General features: G+C 37.1%; 1 protein-coding gene across 3 annotated transcripts in view; it reads left to right on the top strand.

Moving 5' to 3' along the window:
- The window catches only part of CYTH3 (cytohesin 3), a 53,563-nt gene that overhangs the window by 13,888 nt on the left and 19,739 nt on the right, over positions 1 to 19,936 (top strand). For 2 of the 3 annotated variants that reach the window (XM_050905845.1, XM_050905846.1), the window contains exons 2-5: positions 12,942 to 13,024; positions 13,596 to 13,660; positions 14,077 to 14,143; positions 18,395 to 18,513. In XM_050905845.1, coding sequence (XP_050761802.1) covers positions 12,942 to 13,024; positions 13,596 to 13,660; positions 14,077 to 14,143; positions 18,395 to 18,513 — 334 coding nt within the window. Of the gene's footprint in view, positions 1 to 12,814; positions 13,025 to 13,595; positions 13,661 to 14,076; positions 14,144 to 18,394; positions 18,514 to 19,936 lie in introns of those variants that run through there. The other variant, XM_050905844.1, reaches the window with a different exon arrangement.

Raw genomic sequence — 19,936 nt, 5'->3', positions numbered from 1 at the left:
ATACGGGCTAAACATCTGCAGCTTCAGTTGGGTATGGCACTTAGGTGTTTTGGTCGAGCTTCAAATACTTAAAAGTTTTAAGGCCAATTTATTAAGACATTGAAGAGATGGTAGGACAGATGCTGTAATTGAAGAATCTTTTAGAACTAGTTTTTGTATAATTTTGAAGTGGACTGTGGACTGCTGCCTGTCTAGATGTATGCTGTCAGGATGAGATGATTGTTGGTGACAAAAATCCATGCTTCATAGTGCCACCACTTTTATTACCAACCACTTTTCTCAGTGGTCGAGAAATACTTAAAACAATAAAGAGTTGATCTGTGAATGGTATTCTCCAGGTGTTTTGTACTCACTGGTGTATTGTCCGTGTTTGTGAAATACAGAAGAATCTCTAAACTGCATTAACAAGTTTTCTCACTAATTGCATGAGCTGTGTCGGCAGAGTTGCAGACACTGTTGCTACAGACTGCTTAACAGAAGTTACAACTTGGTATTTCTGGTTGCCTTAAGGCAAATTTAGGATGATTGCAAGTATGTTAATATGAGTCAGATTTTTTTCAGCCTTATACAAAGTTTGTCTTTGTATAGTGAAAGCTTGTGCCAGGTAGAGCACTGCTCTGAAGAAGAGACTGCCTCTTTGGAAGTGTGCTTAGCAGAGGCTACATGTAACCACATTCTCTGTGAAGCTGGTATTGCAGGTAAAAAAATAATGATTTGCTGTAGGTTTTACTCATTTAGGAAGTGGTATCTTTTATTGTTACCTTTTGTGTCATGTTGAGGGGTAGCAGAACTAAGCATTTAGTCCCACTCAATTGTTTCCCAATCAACAGAAATGTTTCCTATTTGAGCATGGCAGGATGAAGTGGAAATCTGAGAAAGACTGTTTATTAATAGGAGCAGCAGGAGCTGGTGGATTTAAAAAGAGGGTTGAATGCCAGTTAGTTGCTTAAAGTTTTTAGATCTCTATTCATTTTCAGGGAAAATGCTGAATTTTATATGCTGTAAGTCAGAGACATCCAGAGTAATAAAACTAAATTGCTTAGATCTTTGAAGTTGTAGGGATATGATTTTTTTCTTGTTAAGTACTTAGCTGAGAAAAAATGATTAAATTATTTGGAAATAAAGTACAAAAGATTATATGTTCAGATTATTTTTCGCTGATCTCTGGAAGGAATGCAGTGATTTTGCCAGTATTGGGCAGAAAAAACAGCTTAGGGCAGTGTAATATTTTAGCAGATCTGGCTGAAACTGTTAGGGAAAGTTTAAATAGGAAGAATGTATTTATTCAAATTATTTTTTGATCAGAATGACAGAAGGTCTGCTTGGAGTATGAAAAATCTTTCTTTTTGTAACATAGAACTTATGTCTGCACTTACAAGGATTCAAGCATATGCTGAATGTGCTCTATTTTGGAAGTATGGTGAGCTAGATTTGGTATGAACTGCCGATGGTCTTTTGCCAAGCAAAAAATGGGAGACCAGGGGTTTGACCTTACGGTAAGTGAATCTATCCAGCAAACTTCTTATCAGTGAACCAGATAAAAAGCTCCTTTATATCTGGATTAGTGACCTGTCAAGCTAATTGTTTCATGGTGTGATGGCAACCAACAATTCACAAAAGCTAAATATACTCTTTTCTGAGGAGTCTGAAAATGCTTTACAGCCTTAAACTAAGCCTTACTATTCCTTCACTAACAAATCTATGAATAAATTCCTGACCTCTCTTAGTGCCCTCTCAGGCTACAGGGCATGTGGCCAATGGGCCTGTTGATGTAATAGCAAGAAGCTGGAGCAATTCAAGCCTAAAATGGCCAAGAAGCAAAATATTGTATTACCTATAGTGCGTTTCTCTCCAAGTACTGCAGCTCAGCGGTTTCCATAGCAGGTATCAGGGTTACTTTTTTGGAGGAGACTGCAGGAATGTGGAAGGCTTACACAATGTCAGGCATCACATTGTGCACAATGTTGTGCAGCCTGGAATTTGTCTTGTTTTGGGGGAAGGTAAATGCTGCTTGAGCAGTTATTTGATAGGTGAGCAGTCCTATATAGCACTCTGTAGCTGCCTTTTGGAGACATTCTTCAGAGAACGATGATTACTTTCAAATCCGGCAGTTGCTCCACCTCCTTCAGTGTGCAACTGATCTTGGAAAATGAATAAATAGAAAGCTTCTGCAATAAATACTGCTTCTGAAATCTAACTCCAGAGCTGTGTTGGGCAGGAATGGGGGAAGGGGAAAGATGAACTTTGCCTTGCTTTTTCTGAAAATTGGATTTGTGTGCTTTAGAAACAGCCAGCAATCCTGAGTAACTGGCTAATGCTCTCCACTAATGAGTGAAGTACAGCAAGCAGCTCCCTTATTGCCCAGAGTAGATGTTACTGGAAATTTGTGACAGAAAGACTGTCTGAGCCCCAAATGTTTTGCTGAGAACACAGTAGGTCTGATGAGCTGTGCCTGAATCTTGAGCAGGATTCGAGGGTATTGCTGGCGGCCGGCCGCAGGGGCTGGGCTCTGGGACCCCCCTGCAGCTGCTCAGCGACATTCCTGTCAATTTTCCATGCTGCTACTCAAAATGGATCTGACAGGAATGTCTGCTACTACTCTGATGTCTTTGCTTTTTGAGTCTTTTTTCCAGGGTCTAACCTAGGAAAAAATGTAGGTGCACGCCAGCCAACCATTACCTCTTCCCAGTAACTGGGGGTGCTGTGGGAAATACAGCCATTTTATAAGGGCAAAGCTGAAACACATTGCTACAGTGTTTGGTTTTTTTTTTCCTTCTCATAACATTTCGAAAGCTGAAGGGATTAGTGTGTTCTTGTTTGCCTCTTCCTCACCCAAGAGATGAGGAAATGGTCTCTGCTTTCAGAAGGAGTTGTCCCATCCTTGGTCCGAGATGCTTGGATCATGGAGCTGAAAGCAGTCTAGATTGGCAGCAGGACATCTGTGGTTAGTCCAGTTGTTCACAGGGACTACTGCGAGTCGTGTGCCAGCAGGAGATGGAGTATCTCTGCTTTCCTTTTCATCCACACGTACTCCTTGGGATTGTTGGGGGAGAGAGAGTCCTGTCCTGGTTGACAAGGAAAAGGAGTCGACAGAGAGGGATTTGCTCTCCTGTCAGTAGTTTAAACTTTGCCTCACACTCTGCAGAGTTGCTAGGAATCATCCCAAACCCTCTGAAGTGAATACAGAGCCAAATCCTGGTCAGTGTCAGCAGTAGTTCAAGCAATCCAGCTTCCCAGCCTGTATGGGCTTCCACTTGTTCAACCTGTTTTCCATCAGCAGTCTGTGCTGATCACTCTCCCATGCTGGTCAGCTGAAGAGTACATATGGGACCACTTTTGTACCCTTAGAGGAGAGCAACTTTAGTGATGGTTGATGGACTGGAGGTAGTTCAGTGCTAACCATTTCCCATTTTACATGAAAAGGGAATGTAGTATAACTCACAAAGGTGGATGTTCTTTGCCAATTTTCTGATCTGGATTTGAACTAGATAATGTCTTCATATTATATAGCATAATGTCAGTCTGCTGAAGACTTAGTGGAAATCTGTTAAAGCTTGCTTACCTGAAGTTTTGTCGTCTTACGGTTGTTAAAAATGAAAGTGTTTTTTAATTACTGTCAGCGTTGCCTGTATGCTTGGCTCAATCAGAAGTGAATTGTGCTGTCATAGAAATTGGTCATGGGACCATCCAGTCCCTTTCCATCCCATTCTTTGTATAATTCTGTGTAGTAATACGCTACACTTTTATTGGGCAAAATCATAAATGCCCCGAGTTAAAAGGTACATGCTGCTTCTATTCTATGGCTTAAAAGATCTTACTCTTGGTAAGCTATTGCATCTACGCTTTTTAATTTCAGAATGTTCTCTTCCTGCTGCAGGCAAGCAAAACGCACTGCTGTTTTGCTGCCCTTTCTTTGCACTGTAATGAAAGAAGGGTTTCAATTAAATACGTGATATCTATAATGTGTCACTTAGCTATGCTGTGCATACTTGGCATGGTGATCTGTTCCTTTCACCTCCTAGATAATGCTGATGGGGAACCCTGATTTCCTTCCCAAGACTCCCACTTAAAAAGTGGCTGTTGTTCTGCATTGCAAGTGGATACATTATTTGCTATCAGCTGTTACCCATGGTCTCTCCTGGTATTATTGCTGGATCATTCTCTCACTATGGGGTGCTAAAATTTCTTGTGACCTGGATCTTGCTATGAAAGTGAACAAAAGAAATTTGGAATTTGCAGAATTTTACTTTATAAAGACTGTATTTTGTGTTAATGCTTACTGTAATGTAATATAAGCACAGGCTTTCAAATGCAAACATCAGAGATTTATTTGATTTCAGCTGTAGCACTAAGTAACCTACCTATTTGTTTCTCCAATTTTGCACGAGTGCTCCATAGGGAGAAAATTATTACTGAGTTCTCCCAAAATTATTTATCTGAGAGACTCTGCCTTGCAGCATGCATATTGGGGGGAGAGGAATAATTTGATTCTGTTTGACAGTGTTTTGTTGATCTGATGCAGTGTAAAGAAAAGGCTTGAGGCCTCTTATTTTTGGAAGGGTAGTATCTGTATTTATAGTGGTGATGTTACTACACAAAGCTGATTCTGATCACCCCTCCCCATTATTTGCTGTGGGGAAAAGAAATCAGATGCAGTAATTTTGTTAAAAAGCTGAAAGCCAAGTAAGAAACTTTTAAGGCAATATAAATGCACCAGTGTTCCTAAAACAGCAAGAGAATGCAAGACTGTGCATTTTTACTTATGGTGGTTGGCACTGCAAAGTATTACAGTTGTCCCACATTACTTCAATGTTACTGTTTTCCTTGTTGAAAGAGGACTATAAAGTTAAGATGATAGTGTAAGTGACAGTGTATAGCTGTAACACTGTGATCAGAATGGTGATTCACCAGATTTCTTGAACAGTAATTGGTAATTGATGCTAATGAAGGCACATGTTATCTTGGATAGTATTTCCTGTATCTGTGCTAATCTGTTCATAACCCTCCCCGAAACACATACCACTACAGCGTGGCCAACATCTTCCTTTATAATTTCCACATTAGCTAGCATAATTTTTTTCTGCACTTCTTAAATATGCATGGCCACGCATATTTTAACACTTCATATTATTAATGCGAGTATTCATGTATTTGGGTAAGAGACTTAGAATGTTAAGTTAAACTCAGCTTTCTTTTCATATTCAGTGATTTGTATTTACATATTTTAGAAAGAAGAGTTGGCCTAGAAGCATCTTCTGATCTTGAAGCAAGAGTAGACCGACTTCAAAAGAAAAATGCTCCTAAAAGGAAATCCACACTTATCTATTTTTAATATCAGGTTGAACTACTTTTAGGATTTAGAAAATACAGCCTGTAAGGGTGGGGTTTTGGGGCTGAGCTAAGCTGGTTTTAGGGCTGGCTGACATCGAGGGGGTTGCTGTCCCCTGTACCTCCCTGCTGCCAGGGGTTTCTGCTGCGCCTGTTGTGTTGGCTTGGGCAATTCTGTGGTCCCTCAGTGAAACCATTTAGCCTGCTAAACTGGCAAAAAAAAAACCCAGAAAAAATGGGATCCGGTCAGGATCGTATATCCAGGAGGAGCAAGTGGCAAAGCGATGCAGGAACATGCGGGAGCTGGTACCAACTTGCTACCTCTGAAATCCCTCTCAGAGCTGATCCCTGTGTGGTTTTTCTTCTTTCTCACCAAGTGATGCTCCTTTATTTGCTTGAAGGTGGTACTTTTACTTTGTTGTTGCAAAACACTTGGCCTTCCTAATGGAAATACATCAAAAAGATGAAATAAGATACATTATTGAATATAAGATGTAAAGGAGGTAAATAAAATGTAATCGTGGCCTTCAGTACTGCCTGTTCATAAAAATAATAGAGCATGGACAGTAAAAAAGAAATACTCATTAATTTAAACACATGCTGCTTTCAAATGGCAAATATCTGTGTCAATGGCGTAATTAGGAACTGAAAAGCAAGGTAGGTGTCTCTCCAGTTCTCTCTATGGGTATATCTGTATAGCAAGGTAAAGATCTGAAAGCTGTTGTGAAGTACCTATTTGTGCTTCAGTGCCATTAAGAAGGGCAACTAATAGCTAGCAGCAAGAGTTAGCAGCTCATGCGAGAGCTATGGAAAGCCTTTATACTCTTTTCTTCCACTTCACAGCTGCTGTTGCTCATGGTAGCTACATACACAGTTTGTGAAGATCCATATGCTGCAGGTATTTGCTGCAAACTCCTGTTCCGTCAGGTTCGAGAAATGCATTTACTGTCATTTATACTTTATAGACAGAAGCATATTTGCAGGTGCCATGGTGAGGCAGCACTCTTCTGTGTGACAGCTGAAACCAAATGTTTTTTGGGAGGCAGGTAAAATGCGTGAATTGGATTCCCGCTACCCCTCCATCAATGTTATCTGGACCCTGATTTTGCACAATTTTGGAGCTGCCTACTTTCTGCTTGACTAGGGATGTTAACGCTAATGAAATTATATATGGCTATTTCTGACCAGGACAAAAACATAGTCTTGCCTTATTTGAAGTAATTCTTATGGATTATAATAAATACTGTTTGTTTTTTACAAGAACTGATTTCACACTTAGCAGCGCAGTTACCCTGCTGTCTCTTTTGTGTATAGAATAAAAATGTCTTTCATATTTCCAGTTTTTTATGCTTTTGTTTGTTCTTTCAAAAAAAAAAAAGATTAATGTGAATCACTGGTATAATTAAACCTACCTTGCAGTGGAAGTAAAAAAAAAAAAAAAAAAAATCTTAAACATTTAGTGGGTCATGTCAGAGGGAAACTGTTTCCTCTAAATTCCTGAAAACATATTTTCTGTGGTAATAGGAATAATATTGTTAAGCTTTTTTCCCCCCTGCATATTATTAGAAGCCCAAAAGGACAACATCTTAGCTATAACTTGCCTGTAAAGTATCTGCTTATCCTAGAGTGAAAAATATGATGGTGTGATTTCCAGCAGCTAAACAATGAGAACGATGGATGTGAGTTTGAGGTTCTCTTCTGGGTTTGACCACTAATGCGCTTTCTGGCCACAGTGTCCCTCGTGACTGAAAACTCTCAAAATAACTCTGCAAGCCATGGACTCGGTCCTAAATTCCTCATACCACTGACTGGTAATTTTTTGTATGTGAAAGGATATTGTGTACAGGATTATTTCCCCTCTTAATGGAAGCGTGATCGCTCCTATGCTAGAACATGTTCAGCAGTGACTAAATAGCAAAGATTAATGCAGTAAGGTAGTTAAGGAAGCAACCAAATCCAGCTAGTTTTACTGATTGAATTTAATGCAGATATAGTTTGTTTTTGCACTGTGAAATAAATCTATTCAGGAGGATGTCCTCCCACAAAAACTTCTATGGAATTTTTAATAGCCACAAGTGGTCACAGCTTTGTTTATACATCTTGTCTGAAAGCTGGAAAATGTTCCTATAATTAAGTCTTAAAAAAGGGAGCATGTAGGGGGAAAGGAAGAGAGAATAGCCTGAGAATATCCGTTGAGGCAGATGTCCCGACACAATCAGATTTGTTCTCGGAGATGAATGTGTATTATTTTAAAGGCCAGAAGAAACATGTCTACCCATTCTGTGTATGGGCGAGGATAGGTTTGTTTAGTTTTAAGCCTTGCGTTGTATAAATATCTTTACACTTGCAGAATGTTTAAATTGCAGCAAAATTAAATTCTGTCTAATTGTTCTTTGCTTGGAATGGAAATACTTAAGACCACCAATTTGGGACTGACACGGAAGAAGGAAAATATTTATCTTTTTGAAACCAAAAAGTTAGTTGAGCAATGAGCGTCAGGGAGTTGTGTTGCTTCATAAGTGGGGTTGCAGAATTAGTGTTTTATCTGTCATTAGATATTGTTAGATGTTTGCTTTCTGCTGGCTGTGGATTATTTTACTGTGTCCTCTTGAGAGACTGAACTCTGAAGTCAGTTGAAGTGGTGGAGTGAGATTGCTTTACACCTTGGCCGGTGACTGCCGATCGAAAGGCTAGTAAGTAAAAAAAAATTTGAACACAGGAGTTTCCGTTCATATAATACCATTGGAGAGCTGGAAAGGATTTAATTTTTGCTACTGAAAAAGATGAAGGTATCAGGGGTATGGACTTGGAAAGTACTAGATTTCTGTCTCCTATTATGGGATTTGCTCCTAATTTTCACTAACCTGTGGTACTTTCTTTGCAAGTTGATCTGTTGCAGTTCTTTCTCAATCTGGAAAAGACTTTTTTTTTTTTGGTGCCTGCTTGCTCAAAAATGCTTCTTATGTCTTCATAAATGTCAGAGTTCTGGGCTAATGCTCTTGTTTGGATACTGTACTTGGGTTGTCAGTAGTGGAAAATTATTTAACAAAGTGACATCACAACTGCAGGACAATACACTGATTTCTGTGGCAAGCTACAGTTTGGTTTTTGTTTGTTTTTTTTCTAACATGTTTAGAGTTAACAAACCTATATTAAAAGTGTGTATTCCAATAAGTGTTTGTGTACAGGAAATTAAGTATATTTAGATCAGTTACAGTAATTGAACAGAGGTAGGCCAAGTTAGAATATATTAAATTTTTTTCTTTTTTTTTTTTCCTGTTGGTAGTAGGAGTAGTAGTAGTAGCAACGTATGTGGTGTTGTGTCTTCAGCTCTTACTACTTGGCGAAGAATATAATTTGTACTTTCAACAACTTTGTTCCTCTTAAATAAAATATCACTAGGTATATTAACTTTCTACTTAGTAGTAGCTGAAACTCTGAAGTTTTAGAAATAGGAAACACTCTCCCTGTGAGCTAAAAGGTTTTCACACAGATAACTTACATTAGAACATTGTCTTTATTTAAAGATTAGAAGATAGCATGAAAGCATGCTGCAGCTGCAGTTTGTTCAGTATACTGAAATGCTTTTGTTCTTTTTTAGTATTTAAATGTTCATACTAACTCCTCCCATCCTGTCTGCTTTGTGTTTAGATTGGTGAAAGACAAAAAACTTGGAAATGACTCAGAGAGGACAGCTAGAAAATTTTTCTTACAGAACAAATAGGTAATAAGCACTCTATGAGCTCTTCTGTGTGGAGGATTATGTGAACGCAAGGTTAGAAAAAGCAGAACTGTTCTAGCTGCTGAAGTCAAAAAGGTGGCTTATGGAAGGGGTCTTGCCAGGGCAGATCATTACTTGTCATGTATCTGCAATATTTGCTTAGGACTGTAAAGATGTTTTAATGGACTGTTGTTATTTGTTGGCCGTTTTTGATCTCCCGTTTGCTTGCCATGAGTCCAACATCAACCTTGATGCCAAACATCTCAACTGTGGTTTTCAAATTTTTTGAATAAATAAAATGAGTTTTTTTCTTTTCAAACTAGAAATATGCAAAGTGCTTATTCCATTTTCTAAGAACACCTGGGCACCGCAGCTCTACAGGTTTGCTTTCCAAAGAAAATTATTTTCAGGCTTTCACTGTGGTCCCTGCATTGCAGGTTGCGTGAGGCACCTCATGCTCAAGTTAGAAGGACCGATTGCCATTTGAGTCTATCACTGAGGAAGCATCTATTTAGAAGTAGGATGTAGGGTTTTTAATGTTTTCTAGGTGTTTTTGAATCATTAGGGATCAATGAAAAACAAAGAATAATTGATGTGAAAAGTGCAGAGTAGATCCTTACTTTTCCTTACTTGTAAGGAAAAGGTTTAACTAATGGTGGGTGCCCTTTTGTGTTAGTGGTTTTTTTTTTGGTTTTAGCCGCAGTTGAATATCTTCTGCTCTTTCTTTCCTTTCAGGTAAGGTAGGCACATCCTCTGATGTTAATATTTCAAAAGCCTTCATTGAAATACAGACATATTGTTAAATTTTGTTTTAAGACAGAGAATCGAGACAACAGGGACAATAGACATAAAGTCACATAGCCTCCTGGAGCAGACACCTCAGCCTCTGGAGTTGCAGGCTGTAATGCCACGTATCGTCTCTTAAGAACCCTTTTTTTTGGTGACTTCATTTTCCCATTGATAAGTTTTTTCTCATCAGCATGAACAGCAGCACTGGAGAAGGGAGGCAGTGATGATATCCAACCAATAGAAGGATGAGAATAAGGCAAACATCTTCAGTATCTTGCACACATGCCAATTTATGGTGACGATAGGACAGTGCACTTAGGAGTCATCCTGACAAGTCAATCATCCCTTCTCTGTGCTGGTAGTGTGAGTGGAAGTAAAATATTGACTATACCAATAGTTTCTGGAAGCTGAACAGTACTGTAACCCCTGCTCAGTTGTATCCTGGTTCTTTTATTCTTATAAAAAGATACTAGAATCTTTTGGCTCTGATATTAATACCGTTATTTAAAGATGTTGCGAATGTGCAGTTTTATCTAAGTGCTGTCTTCTAAGTGCTCTCCAAGTGCAGAATCTTCTTTTCCAGCAGACTTTTCTTGTCTTGCATCTGGCAGATAGATACTTGATGTTATTTCCTAATGCAAAAGGCAGTCTGACTCCATTTAGTTTATTTCCTTTTTGTCTAACAGCATCATTAATTATACTGTGAGGGTTGTGTCTCTGCTGCGGCTGTGATCAGAGGGAAGGAGAAAACACAGCAGTCAGTCTTTGGGTGCTGTAGGAAAAGGATTGAGGTGTTTGATTTCGTTTCTTTGGTGGGTTGCTTGAGTATAGAAAACTGTCACAATTGGTGTTGATTCCAAATAGCAATTTCACTTGTTCTAGATATTCCAAACCTGTCCCAAGGAGCTGTCACTGCACGGTAATGTAAGGGAGAAGAAACTGCAGTACCACTCACTGACATTCTGCTTTGGGAAGAGTTTGTGATAGCAGCTAATCCAGAGATTTTGTAACTCAGCTTGAAGAAAAATCAAGCACCATCTATGAATTCTAAATATTTAATGCTTAAAGATTATTTTCTATTTGGGTTCACATTAGTATTTCCAGTTGCCAATGATGGTGAGAGTTACCAAAATGTCTGCTGTCGCAAAAAGTTAAAAAGTGAAGAACTCTTACTAATACTGGTACTGCAAAATTTTAATCTAATTTTGTCTACCGATGTAATACTACAAAAATGCTTTAAGAATACTTCAGCATACTTCCTAGCTAAGAGAATGATTGAGTATACACAGTTTGCCTTTTTAATAATCAACATTGGGTAACAGTCTTCTTTTTTTTTTTTTTTTTTTTTATTGTCAGTCCTCAGTTAACTAATTTGAATATTTGTGGTATGTGTATGTACATAGTGTTTGTATAGTCATAATATCTCTTGAGTTTTGATGGTTTAAGATCTTAGAGTATACATGTAAGACAAAGATGTGATGTAGGCGCATGTGTTTATAAGGTTTGATGTGACAAGAATCTTATTGGTATTTGCATGCAAGGAATTTTTAGGAGTGGGTGGGTTTCTGATGAGATGAAGGGAGAAAGCAGGTAAACATACTGAAGTCTGGTATTTGTTCAACAGAAGACTGTCATTTTCTAAACTGAAAGTAATTTAATCATGTTTGTATCTGGAGTAGTTAAATGAGATCATTTGCCATAATTACTTCATGTCTAACAAGGTCTGTTGCCATTTGGATTTTATGTTATGATTTGAATCCTAAAAAGAAAGGAGCTTAACCACTGGATGTTGAAAATAATCAATATATTTCATTATTAAGATTTGAACAGAGGCTGTGTTTCACATGTGTCTTTAAAAATCTGTCACGCTGAACGTTTGCTTGTGATCCTGTTGCTACAGTCTGTTACATGTGTATCTGACATAAAGAAACAGCTTTGGCCATCCCGAATGACTGCATTTGTTGTGTGTTGCTGTTGGGACAGAACCATTTAAATATCTTAATAATTATTTCTGTTGTTCCATTTTACTGAGCTAGAAGGAAAAGCTGTTCCATAATTATGGAGCTATTTCCAAGAAAGTGGGTAGCATTAAAACTGTTATAGGATCATTGCAAAGGAGGTGAATATTTGTGGTAGATGTCTAGTGCTGTACAAGTGAGTGAGAGTAATCTCTGTTCAAAGAAGTTTCTTGCTAGGGAAAATCTAATTGCTCAAGAAAAGCAGAGGTTTTGTGTGAATAACTTTTCACATTTGCTGGTTGTCAGGCAGACTACAGGGTAAGGGGCTGCTGCTAGAGTGAGTGACAGCCATAGCTGTGTACAGAAACATGTTTGCATCTTCAGTAGCAAGTAATTTTTATCAACAGGGTAACACGCTTGTTTTAGCGTAGCCAAGGAGAGACCTAAAATTGACTTAAATACTTCAGACTCACTTAAATGATATTATACAAAAACATAAGTTTGCGATACACTGTGTTAAATAACTGACTTTGACTGTATATTTATTTGTATATCCTTCTGATGGAAGGTATTTGCTGTTATGGATGTTAGTAGTATTGTACTTACCTGCATCTCTGCTCTACGAAGCAACCAGATGAAGCGGTACTGCTAAAATTCTGATGTTGTCTGAAATCGGCACCAGGATACACATCTTGGAAATGAGTTGTATATAGCTTTGGCTTTTCTTTGGCTTTTTTCCCTGGAAGATAGTCATGTCTTTTGAATCATAATTCATTTACATGAAGAATTCTCTTCTGTTACTGAAATAATCGGAATTATATCGGACTTGAATTTGGCAATTAAGCTGTAGAGCCAAATCTTACCACATATTATATGATAACAAGTTCCTTTTTATTGTCTAGCTTTCTTTTTGAAAGATAGTTTCTGTCCATAGTCATTCATTCGATTACCTTACTTATGATTTTATAAAGTAGAATTCTAATAAATTAGGTTTGGGTTTGGTTCCCCCCCCCCCAAAATGATCCCAGCTAAAAAATGCCCTCATGTTTCATGTAAACTTACTTTTCTTAATCAGGTTTATTCAGTTTTCTGCAATGAGGTATGTTTGCAAATGCTGAAAGTCTGTACATTTTGCTCTGTTCCAGTGCCTGATGACCTCTCCATAGAAGAAAGAGAAGAGCTTTTAAATATTCGTCGCAGGAAAAAAGAACTGATTGATGATATTGAGGTAATTGATTTATCTGTAAAGATCCTTAGAAGACTGCTTCAGTAGATTAAGTTATAGTAAACTGCATACCTAGGTATGAATTCCAGGTAATGTTTTTTTAAAAGCGTATAAGTGGCTTAAGCTAAATCTTACTAATAATGAATAGGATTTATGCATCATTTGTGTGCTTTTAAAAATGCTAACTTCTGTATTCATGTAATGCAATGTGTGCATATGTACAACTTTGATTTGTGTAATCAAGAACTCATTAAACAGCAGATTTGCATACAGGATAGGAGTGTGTGAGAAATCTGGGTAAAGAAATCTTATGCTGAAATTGGTAATGGCAATTTGGTCTTGATGCTCTGACACGAGCACACACTGGGAGTTCAGATCCATGTGTTTAACAGTCATTCATTGTGGTAAAATCTTTAAGCTAAATATCTAAGGAAGCCCTAAGATTCATCACTTTTCTTCAGGTGACTAGCAAATATTAGAAAATAAAACCTGATTGATCATGCTAATATATGATAGATGATTTCAAAAAGTGTTTTAATGTAGGTTAACATATTGTCCTTCCTTCTTTTGGCAGAGATTAAAATTTGAAATTGCTGAGGTTATGACAGAAATTGATAATCTGACTAGTGTAGAAGAAAGGTAAGTAATGCTAACATATGGACCTTGGAACAGGTCTTCCAGGAATAACAAATAAAAATAGCTTTATCATGCTAAACAAACATTGAATCACCTTTATTCAGTCTGTTATAAAGTCTCTAAAGCCTGACTCTATCCTGTTCAGGTGTGTCATCCGTTTGGATAGAGAATATGTTTGATAGAATGTAATATTTTAGACTATCCAATTGATAATGATAGAGTTCTCTGAAGCTGCAATCACTTGAAAGAATTGAAAATAGTAATATAATTTTCCCCCTTATAAAAACTGGATGTCTTGTTTTTGTAATAGAAAATACAAAGTAGCCAAAATACAAATTAAAAGAAGCTCCAGAAGTTGTTGTTTTTGTAAAAGAGCAACTGACAACTGCTTGTTGTTTCTTCTTTTTCTCCACGTGTAGCAAAACTACACAAAGAAATAAGCAAATAGCCATGGGAAGGAAGAAATTCAACATGGACCCTAAGAAGGTAGAGAATTTTTTTTTTTCCACTTGTCAGGAATCAAGTTCCTGCTTGTAATATGATCCATGACAAATACAGTTGTGTTTTCTTACGAAAACATTTCTGATAATGTAAGTTCACAGGCCTTATTTTTATATCCTGTAACACACTGAGCAGAGGGTTAAATTAGAAGCAGTCATCTAGTCATTTGCCAGTCGTGTGCTTTTTTCACTTAAGCAAAGCTTTTTTGATAATGGAGGTTATTTATCAACAATCAGATATGCCAGGTATTGATTGAGCTGGCTTGCAGAAAGATTATTTGTACCTGATAGAGGCGTTCTATGTTGATATGTCAAATATAATTCTAAAAATATTTTGATGTTTGGTTATTAGTGAGGCCATACATTTTTTTTTAATGCCCTCCTATTTTTGTTTCTTCCAAAATGCCTTTAATGTGTTTTTTAATTTGTTCTCATATAGACTTTTATATTTGCATATCTAAATTCTGTTTGTGAAAAAGGCATGTATGAACATTCGTATGTTTGTATACATATATACATATATATGTGTACCTATATGACTTGTACAAACACCTGCAGGTAGAAACTTGGTTAGCACTTTCAAGAAGTCTACTGTGCATTTAGCCAAGAAGTAAAGTAGTTCATTTCTCTGCAGTGCCTCTACTTTTCTTAAGTAATTGTTAATTTTCTGGAAAATTCAGGGACCTGCACACGCTCTTACAGACCTCCCCCAATATATTTAAAAGAGCTGCTTTGACATATTTGACCTTTAGCCTTTACTTTTCATTTTACATCTTCCTTGCTTTGTTGTACTGCCTTCTGTTGTTTGTAATTGAGATTCCATTTTGATTTGTGAAGAGTCTTCTTTAAGGTCTTTTTGGAAATTGTTTAGCATTTCTTTTTCTGTGTTAGTTCTTGACATGTTTTCTTTCTAATTGTATTGAATTCAGTTACATTTTGGTGGCTTTTCTGTAATGTTCCAAGTACAGTGATGGCTGCTATTCTTCAGGCTGGTTTTGGTTTACCAGAAACACTCAAGTACTTTGAGATACAGGACCCTTTTTAAGCTACTGACTGTGTCTTTTATTTTTATTTCCATATTGGTGACTGTCTAACTTCAGTTCTGTTGAGGGCAGAATATCCCCAAATATCCTGATAGTTTGCTGTTGTCCTCCAGCTCTTTCACATCGTAGAAGTTTGTGGCAAAGTCACAGGATGACGTCAGATGCTTTCATTCCAATGTTAACTATTTTTTGTTACTGTTCTTGTTGAGTGAAATTATTTCTATAAATAGATGCTGTGGCTGCATTGCTACTGTAACATAATTTAAATGTGGTAAACAGACTTACAGTAGTAATTTCTTAATAATGTCTATGAATCAGTGGTGGCCTGCAGTAGCTGGCTGCTCTAAAGCTAGATCTTGTTGTTTGCAGCTTCTACTTTAAATTACAGGCAGCTAAAATATATGTCCTTCTAATGTTGAGAAAATTAACTTGGGGTCATTGTGAAAAACATGTTTTTCATTCATAAATGGGAGGGAAGATGGTCTCTGGAGTTAGGAATGTGAAAGAACTGGAATAATAATACATGCGCTGAATCCCCCAAGTTTTCTTCTTTAAAACCAAGTAACAGAGTTCTAATGTTTTCATATTAGGAGGAACACAGTGAGGTAATTTTCTTTTACCATTCTTATTTGAAGACCTTTACATTTTCTAGTGTGTGACCTATATGTAGAGCAATTCTTCCTGTCCCCACCCAGAAAATCCTTGTTCAAAATAGCTGTATTTAATGCAGTTACGTGATGTAATATCACGTACCTTGCTGTTTGGATTTGGTTAGCTAGTGTGGGACGGGCTATAATGGTAAAGTTTGTAAAACACTTCAAGAATCCCTGTGCAGGGGACATAAAGCTGTGCTTGAAATTCACAGCACTGGAAGTCAGTACTGCCTGCGTTGGGCCCAGAAAATGAATTCTCTATGACAGAGGCAGGGTTTAAATGGCTGCAAAATTTGTAATTAAGTTACTGTAAAAGCTGTGAAATTCTAAGCAGATTTAGTTGCACTGACTTAAAAAAAAAAAATCTATGCAATATTTGTAGTGAATATTGGATATTTCTGTAGCTGTGAATTTTGTGTGGGGAGGTCAAACTAGTACAGCTGTCTTCCGTCTCCTATCAGTCTACAGAAAGAAAATTTGCATCAAGACAAAAGATAGCGTAGGAGTTGATGGGGATTTGGCTGACCTGTTTTACCATTTATTCCAGACGCTGGAGTTCTTGTCCCAGAGAAATTCCTTTTCCTGTCTATTTGACTTCCGGTTCTTTAACATCTTAAGAATAAAAAAAAAGGGGAAAAAAAAAATCCAGAAAAAGGAAAATTAAATTGATTTTTGTAGTATGTTAAAGTGTCTGCTTCTGTGCACAGAAATTTGTTTTCCATGCTTCTAGTCATGTCCATTATCTTTTTCGGTAACTTGTACAACTTTTTAAAAGCTATTCTGGTCAGTCTGTTTACACTGAGCCTGAATAATATGGTCCAGGTATTGAACAAGGGAATCTGCAACTGCTATTTCTGATGTTTGTTAGAAGGAAGGTTCTCTGTTGGTTGACAGAGCTGAGAAAGCTTTTTGAATAACTTGGTACGGGAAAAAACATTATGGTTCATAGTCAAATGAATTTTTTGTACAAATAGTTATCAAATAAGCTTTGAAGGGGTCATTTTTGAGGACAGCTCAGCTATTTCTGCTTCAAGATAAAATGGATATATTCTTTGCAAAGAAATCATGTCTGCTCTGAAATGACTTATAAAAGTATTAAGTTGTCAGCATCAGAATACCAGCCTATCATTGAAATGAAGTTTTCAGATGATGATAAAATTGCTTTGAGAGAATTGCATTCCGGACTTTTTTTTAAAAGCTTCAAGCCTTATAACATTACAGTTCATTTTCTTTGTTAAATTAGGTCAGAAAATTGACTTTTTTTGTCAGGCAGGTAATCATTTCATTATAAAAAAACCAGAACCAACCAAACAGAAGGATAATTACTTTTTTGAATGTTACTGCAGGGCATCCTATGCTATATCAAAAAAATAATGGAAGTTTTCCCAGTTGTAATGAAATAAAAAAGAAATATATTCCGTTTGCAGAAATTGAAAAACTTCTGATATTTCTGAAATTATGAAATATTCTAGTAGGAAAGATTTGGAATAACTTATTAAGCTCTTCTGTACATATTTGGAATCCAAGACATTAAGGTTACTTACAGCTGCCATTCTTACTTTTCACTAGCACGCTGTTAACAGTTTTATGAAATCAGCAGGAATAGCAACATCTTTGCTGGGGTGTGTGATGGGGAAAAAAAGAGCATTATCTCTTCGTGACCTGCTGAGTGTTGGAATACCATCCCTTCCATCCTTTACGTAATCTTTATATAACTCTTAGTCTCCTTTCTTTACCGCTTTGCAGAAAGTTCTCTGGGCATCCCTAGAGTGTGCCAGTTATAGGGCCAGTAATTTATGGAGGCATAGGAGTCCAGGGGCTTGATCAAGTACCCACGGAGGGACAGGGTAAGACTCTCCTCCTGGCTTTGATAGAAGCTCCGTGGTAGAAGCTTGACTGGTTCGTGAACAGTCCTGTGTGAATAGTCTAGTTCAAGTCCTTTGTGAATAGTTTAGTTCCAGCACAACCAGAAGTCACTGATAATCCCAGTGTCAGCATAAACTCTTTTAAACTGGTTTCAGTATCTTCAGCTGCGACTTCTACTGCAGGTAGTGGCTTGATGTATTGGGTTGCAGTTTGTAGATTATAACAGATGCTTTATTTTGTGTCATGATGGTAATTAAGTTATTCCTACGTACCTCTTCATTATATGATTTTACAGATTATGTCTCTGCAGACATTTGTGCAATATTGTGAACAGGCCAACTCACACGTTAACTCCAAAGAGCAACATGGAATCATTTTTCAATTAATGTTTGATATTTCTATTGTTAAGGGAGTCAAACTGCCACCTAGTACTTCTAGCCTTAAAAATGTGTTCTCATTTTAATCTTTAAACTAGTACTAAATATTGCTTATCTAACTGAAAAACATTTGTTTACCATTTCATTTAAAAAAAAAGCTGTAGGCTAATGTAATTCTTAATGTGCTATGTATATGTCTGTGTCAGTATATTAATACCAAATGTTATGAGCGGTATTTACATAAATGTTTGTGGAAGAAAACATAACATTCCTTTTCCTCTGGAATTGCTCTTCCTAGGGAATACAGTTTCTGATAGAAAATGACCTCCTGCAGAACACTGCAGAAGACATTGCACAGTTCCTTTATAAAGGAGAAGGATTAAATAAAACGGTAATTGGAGATTACCTCGGTGAAAGGTAAAATAAAAATATTGAAACTTTGTTCTTGAGTTTACAAAGCATACTTAAGGGTTTTGGTAGTCACCGTCCCCTTCACAGGCCGCATGAGAGAGCTACTCTACTACTCGAAGATCTATAAAAGCTACATCGGGAAGTAAAACTACTATGGTATTGTGATAGTTTTTTTTTCTGTTAGGTTGTTGTTCTTTTTACATGGGTACATTGTGGAGTGATATTTAATTCATTGTAACTTACTATTTTGAGAAGGTACCCTTAAATTTGGCTATAGTGTTGGAATGTCTGAGAGTTGTATTGCAACAGTTCCGGTAACTCTTGATACTGTGCCCAGACAAGGAGTGATTTACAATCACTAATAATTGGATAGTAAATTACTTATGAAAATGGGTAGTTCCTGGGACAATGGTTATAAGCAGGTTTTAGTGTTGTCTTCTTCCCTGCACACAGACTTCCCATTACTAAGTAGGCGTCTCAAAGGGCAGCCGCACCGTATCTTTATCAGTCCTAGTACAATAAACATGCAACACGCATATTTATGCATACTATTGCAAAACATAATCAAAATGCAAATTACTTCCATGGCTGTGCAGCCCAGGAATTGATTTTGAAAAACGCAACAGAAAGAGACAGAAGTGAAGAGTGGGTTGGAGTACGTGTATCTACGTGCTTGCACATGTTCCGGTTCAGATGCCAGTTATGGAGGTTTAAAAGTTGACTCATTTAGGATATGCTCCTCTAGCGATATGTTCTGGCAGATCCCTTTTGAGGCACTCATAATCTGTTTACAGCATCAATGGCTTAGTTTGCGCTCAGCGATTTCCTCCTGACTTTAATAGGTTTAATGAAAGTTTTCACTGTAATATGTATATTTTGAAAATAGATCTTCACTATGAAGTTTCTGTACAGTATATGTAGCCACTTCAGCGATTTTTATATGACAGCATTATGTTGTTTCTTTTGAATATTTAGGCAATCAGTATTATAAAATCACTTATATGTTAATGTCCATAATTGCAAAACTGTAACAAAGCTTGTCTAAAGCAGTCTATATTTATTTTTGAGAACTGCATTCTACCTCGGTATTGTCTTCTGAAATACTTCCAGTTTTTCTAGCTCTATTCCCAGGACCCCTGTACTCATGCAGAAAGGTCTTACTAATATGTCCAGGCCCACTGGAGTCATCAATAATATTCGTGTGACTATTTATGGGTTCACATTTAAAATTAAAAAAATTTATTGCTCGTTCTTTAGCATCCCTGGCAGGAATGCTGCTGGGCAGCACTGTGGTCTAATCTGAAAATACAGGGCAACGTTTCTTAATATTGAGTATGTATACAAATAAATATGCAATTCAATTATATCTGCTGAATTTTTCAAGACTTAAATACAGACAAATGTAGTGGTCATACTGAATAGCAAATTT

The sequence above is a fragment of the Gymnogyps californianus genome, chromosome 15 (assembly GCF_018139145.2).
Source record: "Gymnogyps californianus isolate 813 chromosome 15, ASM1813914v2, whole genome shotgun sequence".
Lineage (NCBI taxonomy): Eukaryota > Metazoa > Chordata > Aves > Accipitriformes > Cathartidae > Gymnogyps > Gymnogyps californianus.
The sequence above is the reverse complement of the archived record's forward strand: the minus strand, read 5'-3'. Positions and strand labels throughout refer to the sequence as shown.